This window comes from Solanum tuberosum, unplaced genomic scaffold (genome assembly GCF_000226075.1).
Source record: "Solanum tuberosum cultivar DM 1-3 516 R44 unplaced genomic scaffold, SolTub_3.0 scf00014, whole genome shotgun sequence".
Lineage (NCBI taxonomy): Eukaryota > Viridiplantae > Streptophyta > Magnoliopsida > Solanales > Solanaceae > Solanum > Solanum tuberosum.
In genome coordinates, this window is record NW_006238939.1 from 327,501 (window position 1) to 334,463 (window position 6,963).

At 39.3% G+C, this 6,963-nt stretch overlaps 1 protein-coding gene and 1 non-coding gene across 2 annotated transcripts; one reads left to right on the forward strand and one right to left on the reverse strand.

Moving 5' to 3' along the window:
• Positions 1-1,282: 1,282 nt before the first annotated feature.
• On the reverse strand, positions 1,283-1,984 carry LOC107062810 (anthocyanidin 3-O-glucoside 2''-O-glucosyltransferase-like). Its single transcript, XM_015313896.1, has one exon. The coding sequence runs from the start codon at positions 1,982-1,984 to the stop codon at positions 1,283-1,285; it is 702 nt and encodes a 233-aa protein (XP_015169382.1).
• A 1,663-nt stretch (positions 1,985-3,647) lies between these two features.
• Positions 3,648-3,719, forward strand: TRNAR-UCU (transfer RNA arginine (anticodon UCU)). Its single transcript has one exon. It is a non-coding gene; the product is annotated as a tRNA-Arg (tRNA).
• The last annotated feature ends 3,244 nt before the right edge of the window (positions 3,720-6,963 follow it).

The following is a 6,963-nucleotide window of genomic DNA, read 5'->3' on the forward strand; positions in this document are numbered from 1 at the left end:
AGAGTCGTAGCTATGACCTCCCGTACTTAGAATGAAGGGTTTAGGGGAGAAACGTCAAGGTACGACTCCCCAAGGACCAACCAATGGTCCTTGAGGAGGACCCTAGAAACTACCCAAAATCTGCCCCTTGGACAGTCCACCCACGATTGGGGACCCACGCCCCGTAGGGGGATCCACGCCTCGTGGATGGGGTCGTAGGTCAAGATCCCAAAATTTGGGTTGCAGACCACCACCCATGGAGGACCAGCATGGCCCGTGGGTCGGGGTCTCGTGGGTGAGGTAGTAAGGTCCCTTAAGTCGGTTAAGTTGGAGGGTTAGGGAACATTCTAGAATTAATTAGTTATTAAGTGGGGTCATTTTATTAGTAATTAGACCACATATATAAAGATAATAGACCCCTAAATACATTGATCCTAGTCATTAATTCAATTCACCAAAGAGACCCAATTCCCTTCAAGAAATTCTCTCTTTAGGAAGCAAAAAAGAAGAAAAGAGAAGCAAGTTAGGGAAAATTCCTCCATTGTTGCAAGCATTGTGAGGGATTTATAATCAAGGTATGATATCTTATTCATCCATGGAGCCTCCTAGATTTCCCCCAATTGTGAAGTTGAATCCCCAATTCAAGTTAGGGTTCCTTCCAACATTGTGGGTTAAGTTGAGTATGAATCCAATTGAGATAAAATTACTTGTTTGTGATTGATTTAGCAGTGAATTATGTTATTATGATGATATTATGTGTTTTCCATGGCTAACCCTAGTTAATTGATGAAATTGAAGTAATGTGGGTTTGTGCCTTAAAGAGGGAAATTGAAGACTTAGAGATGATCTTATAGAATTGATGTTATGAGTAGTAATTGTTCAAGAATAGAAACAAGTAGACATGAATAGAATTAAATTAGGGAAAAGGGACGGATTTACCCCCGAACTTTAATAAATGGTACGTATATGCCCTCTGTTATACTTTGCGTCCACATAAGCCCTTACCGTCCAATTATAGGTACACATATACCTCTCCCACTAATGGACCCCTAATTTCTTACACGTGTCTTAATCCTATTGAACTACCGATTTTGACCCTTTTTTTTTAACCCATAACCCAACTATCCGCCCCATAACCAATACCCACCCAATTTTCTCTAAAAGGAATCCTAATTAAAACACCCAAATTAACACACCAAAATCTGTCCCTTTTCCACTCCAACTTTCAAGTCTCCACCAAACAATCTTGAATTTATGAATTGATCACCAAAATTTGGTACTAAAACCAATTGGCACTCATTAATCATGGCCTCCGATAACGAATTCCCGCCACAATGAGTGACAAACATCCAACAGAAGGATGAGATAACATCAATTGTTTCTCTGCCCATCCCGAATGAACAATGTATTTCCCTTGTGTTCTCTCTTTGAAACCTTCCGGTAATGCCTCTTCGATTGTCTCAGCTTCAATAGGCAGTTTTAAAGCAGCGAAAAACGGATAACCAGTAAGTTCAAGTCCCAAAACCAGTTCTTGAAATTGATCTTTCTTGAGATTACATTCTCTACCAAATGCACACAAAATAACCGTCTTTTCTTGGAATTTTTTGAGCCATTTTGACCAATTTTCCTCTGTATTTGAAGTCTCTATTGGTTCGAGCAATACTGGCCCGGCTAACGCAACTGGTTTCTTGAACTTATGCTCAACAATTTCACAATAAGGTCCTTCTATTTCTCGAGTAGTTTTGAATGCAATGGCATCTCCGTCTTGAAAAGCCAAAAGCAAACGTTGAGTGAACGATACGGAGCCAGAACCAGAACCAGAGTTACTAGAATTCTTCCCCATCAAATGTAGAGCTACGATTAAACGAGCTTCATATTTGTGGAGTTTGATAGATGAATCAACAGGAAAACCAGGTGGAGGTTCCATCATTTCAGCATCTGAAGATGGATTTTCACCACACATAAGATAACCAACAAATGATGGGGTAATAGAACAGTAATGCATAGACTTAACTCCATATTTTCGAGCAACGGATGTAACCCAATAAGAAAAATCATAGAAAATGAAATGGGGTTTGATTTCTTGAATTAAAGACTCAATCTTTGGTAATGTGATATCCAATGCTTGATAAAGAAGATTCCGACTAGGGAAAAGGGACGGATTTTTGTGTGTTAATTTGGGTGTTTTAATTAGGATTCCTTTTAGAGGAAATTGGGTGGGTATTGGTTATGGGGCGGATAGTTGGGTTATGGGTTAAAAAAGGGTCAAATGGGTAGTTCAATAGGATTAAGACACGTGTAAGAAATTAGGGGTCTGTTAGTGAGAGGGATATATGTATACCTATAATTGGACGGCAGGGGCTTATGTGGACGCAAAGTATAACATAGGGCAAATACGTACCATTTATTAAAGTTCTGGGGTAAATCTGTCCCTTTTCCCAATAAATTATAGTACATATAATGGATCATGACTAGTAAAGCTTGAAGTTGAACCTTTATGATGATTTATGATTAGAATCTCTTAATAATGAAGCATGAGACTAGAATGTCTTGAAATCTAGGTATGTAAGATGATTGTAAAACGTAGAGCTTTGAGAGTGAAAAGTCTATGATCATGATAAGTTATTGTGTTGTTGAAAGGATATTCTCATATACACACTTAGGCATGAATATGCTAGGAGATGAAAGGTTTTCTCACATAGAATGATTCTAGGTTGAAAGGCTTACTCACCTAAAATGAATCAAAGCATGTTAGACTAGAATAACTTGAAGTTGTGACATAAGATCCCTTCATGAATAGCTTGACTTGGTAAGATAAGACCATGCTTGGTAGCTTGAGTTAGGAGTTCTCATGGTAGCCTTGGATTGAACCATAGTGCTTCTCCTAAGGGTAGCTTAAACTAGCATCATAGAATGCTTGCATTGTAGCATGACTTGGTTAGGCCAAGACCATTTCATGGTAGCTTAGGAGAGAAACTATACTCTCCTAAGGTAGATTGAACTAGCATCATAGAATGTTTGCATGGTAGCATGACTTGGTTAGGCCAAGACCATTTCATGGTAGCTTAGGAGAGAAACTATACTCTCCTAAGGGTAGATTGAACTAGCATCATAGAATGTTTGCATGGTAGCATGACTTGGTTAGGCCAAGACCATTTCATGGTAGCTTAGGATTGAGAAACCATACTCTCTTAAGGGTAGCTTACATTAGCATCATAGAGTGCTTGCATGGTAGCATGACTTAGTTGGTCTAAGACTATTTCATGGTAGCTAGAATGGAACACTTGTACCCTTCCTAGAATAGCTTGGACTTGCATGATTAATATGTTTTTCCATGGTAGCTTGGTCTAATCCAATATGCTGACTTTCCTTATATAGATTGGACTTGCATGTCAGTATGCTATTCCTTTGGTAGCTTGGTCTAGCCTAATAGGGTGCTATTCTTTGGTAGTCTAGAATGATAAATAGTAATCATTTATGTATGATAGCCTAAAGTAGTACTTAGCATGGGTAGGATTATGGGTCTTATTCCTGCATTGCACAAGTAGGTTATTAGTATTAGTACATCATTGAATATACAATTCAAAAAATTCTTTCATATCTGATTCTTTCTGGGTTTTTTTTCAAACAAAAAGTTAAAATACGAAAAAAAAAAATCAGAATGAAAAGCGTCCATTGTCTAATGGATAGGACAGAGGTCTTCTAAACCTTTGGTATAGGTTCAAATCCTATTGGACGCAATTTATTTCCATATATATATATATTTTTAGATTTCGATAACAAGAAAGACTGTTTGAATATTTGAATCCAAGATGCTTAAGTCCTTTTTTTTATTAAGATTAAGACAAAAGTGATAAATATTTCTTTATGCACCCTTCGGGTCTCGCTTCCAGCGCAGGAGGCCAAGCATTCTGCCAGACGTCCCGGCCTGGGAGCCCCGTTCGCCTTTGGTACTTCAGTAGATCTTCTAAAATAAAAAGCGCTACTTCAGCCTTAACTACAACTACATTACGCAAGCCCAGCCGATACCTACCTATAGAGTAAAATTCGCGGTTGTTGCTCCGCAGCGATACGGACTCGACCCGCTCCTACCCACTCCGGGGTACCATAGCATGTCGGGAATAAGGGGGGACATACTGGACGTAACCACTCCCTTGGTTGGGGGCTGTGCCGCCTTGCCTTTCGATCGATACACAGTTGAGGAGGCCGATCACGAACGCTACAGGTGTGGGAGCGATCCTGGTCAGGGAAGGCTAAGACGGCGCCTCGCATATGGGTAGCAAGGAGGGCGGTCAGATTAATAAGCTTACGACCACTGAACAAACTTGGTTGATGAACATAGTTTATGCGCCGCTAATGTAGCGGCTTGTCGAGCTACTTATGAAGTATGTCTCTCATGTGTTGCATGCTTAGCTTGGATTGACTAATAGTACTTTTCCTTGGTAGCCTTGAATAGGTGAATTATGAGCATTCCTGAGTAATGACTTGTCTTGGACTAGTGAAGAGGTATTCTTCCATGACTATTATATATGAATATGAGGGACAAGTCCCTAATCTAAGTAGCATGTGTATGATGAAACTAGATTACTTCAAGGAAGTATTTTAAGCATGTCCTAATATGAGATTTGCCTATATGATATATGCTTAGCGTGGAATGTTGCCATAGTTGCCTTTTCTTAAATATGTTTGACTAAAGGTAAAGGTTCCCTTGTCTATGAGAAATGAGTTAAGGATGAGATCCAAAGGTGGTAAGTATGATTATGATGACCTAGAAGTGATACTTAGTGTGGGTGGGATTATGGGGTCCCATCCATGCATTGCACAAGTATTCTTTGAGGTTACTTGAGAAGTAGTTCTCTTATGATATGAAGGACTAAGGGTTGAATAATGCTTATATGATGCCTATGTTGGAGACTTTGCTCATGATTATGATATTGTCTCTTATGCTTATAGTTTATGTTTCATGAAGTATCTCTTATGATTATAGCATATGGCTTATGTTGACTAACCCTTATGTTATGCTCTTATGATGTTATGCTAGCTATCACATTTAGTACTTTTGTACTAACGCATACTCTTGCCTACATTCTCATCAAATGTAGGGTTCGGCGATTTTGAGTTCCATTCTTGAAGATAGATTTCTAGAAGTGCAAGGAGTTGAAGACTTGGTGAGTCCTCAAAGCATCGAGGATAAAGCCACCATTTCCTTGATGTATTTTATTTTCATGTCTTGAGACTATTGTATGGGCTTGGTCCCTAAGATGTTCATATTCTAGATGGTTTGAGACAAGTGTAATAAGACTTCCTCTTTGCTTTTATAAAGACTTTGATTGTATGAAAAATGTTTTAAAATTTCATACGTTTCTATTATCTTATGTTATGATATGCTAAGGTCTTGTATAAGACCCCTTCGGGATCAAGTACGCCATGTTACATCTAGGGTGCACCCTTGGGTCGTGACATTAAGCTAGGCCAAGGGTTTTTTTGGGGCCAACAATGGTTCTCGAGTGCCACTCGCATGTAGGGTGTAGGCTCGGGGAGTGACAAACTTAGTATCAAAGCACAGAGTTCAACAGTCCTAGGGTGTCTATGAAGTCGTGTTTGTAGAGTTCTAGTTCTCGGTGTGAAGCGCCCCACATCTATAATTACGAGGTTGCGACATTTAGGGACTATCTCCCTTCTTTCATACTCTTTTCGTGTGAAAGAGTTCATCTCTATAAAAGTTCCTTTCTAACTTGTGCTTGCGCATATCTTTCAGATCTTGCCTCCACAAAGAGCTGTCTGAGGTCGTCCTACTAGGAGGAATGTCGATCCACAGGATCAAGGGATACCTAATGCACCAGAAGTGCAGCCCCAATGAGAGGGTACTAATGTTGAGTTTCGGGATGCTATACGGATGTTGAGCCAAGTTGTGACTAACCAAGTTGGGCAACAATGAGGGAATCGACAGGATATGGCTTATACATCCTGGATCCGTGAGTTCTTAAGGATGAATCCTCTAGACTTCATCAGTTCAAGTGTTACTGAGGATCCGTAAAACTTTGTGGAAGAGTTGCAAAAAGTTTTTGAGGTTATGCATGTTGTTGATGCTAAGCGAGTGGAATTAGATGCATACCAACTGAAGGATGTTGCTAGAGTATGGTTCAACCAATGAAAGAAGAGTAGAGTTGAGGGTGCATTTCTTAGATTTGGTTTAGTTAGATTAATTATATTTGGGTTCATGATTTAGGTTGAACCCTTAGGTTGTGTTGAGCTTAATTTTTTGTTAGAGAGGCCTTAGTTTAGGTGTTGTGTAAGTAGTATCATTAGACCTAGCTTCTAGGTGGAATGACACTTAGGATTGTCTTGTGTTTGATTGGTTTGGTTGGTTTGATTGATGGTATGGATCCTTGAGTTGTGATTTTGGATGTTTATTAAACTGTTGGGTCTGAGGCCGTAAGCTTTGATTGTCAAGAGGTCTAGGTTAGTACTCTTGTGATATGACATGTGTTCTACCCAATTATGTGTGTATGGCATGAATTGGTTATGGTAATGCTTTTGAGGAGTTTCTACGTGATTGATTTTTGGGCAAAAATGACTTGGTTTTGTAAAAAGGGAAAATTAACCCTAATGAATGGAAGTCCTTGAGACCCGTTTAGATTTAAAAGTGGTAAAAGGCCCTTTTACTTGATTTGTCGCACCTTTCAACTACTTTTACTTTGATGAGCTCGATGTTGAAACGACCCCAAAAATGCCCGAAAATGTGCTTCGGAAACACCTATAATTGTAATTTCCATATATCTCAAAATCCGTGCATGATTTCGGAAATTCGACTTCATATTCTTATTCAGGGGGTCAAATTGAGTGGGAAATGGGTCTAACCCAAATTTTAGAGCAACCGTATCAAAATCCAAAATTTCCAAGTGAAGCCTTTTTCGAGGGTCTACTTTGGAGGGTCATATCTCCTAGCACACAAATTATTTGGGTGGCCAATAATATATCCAT

What these genes read in the sequence shown, in the direction of transcription:
- LOC107062810 (XM_015313896.1), bottom strand. Translation starts at nt 1,984, where the DNA reads ATGCATTACTGTTCTATTACCCCATCATTTGTTGGTTATCTTATGTGT.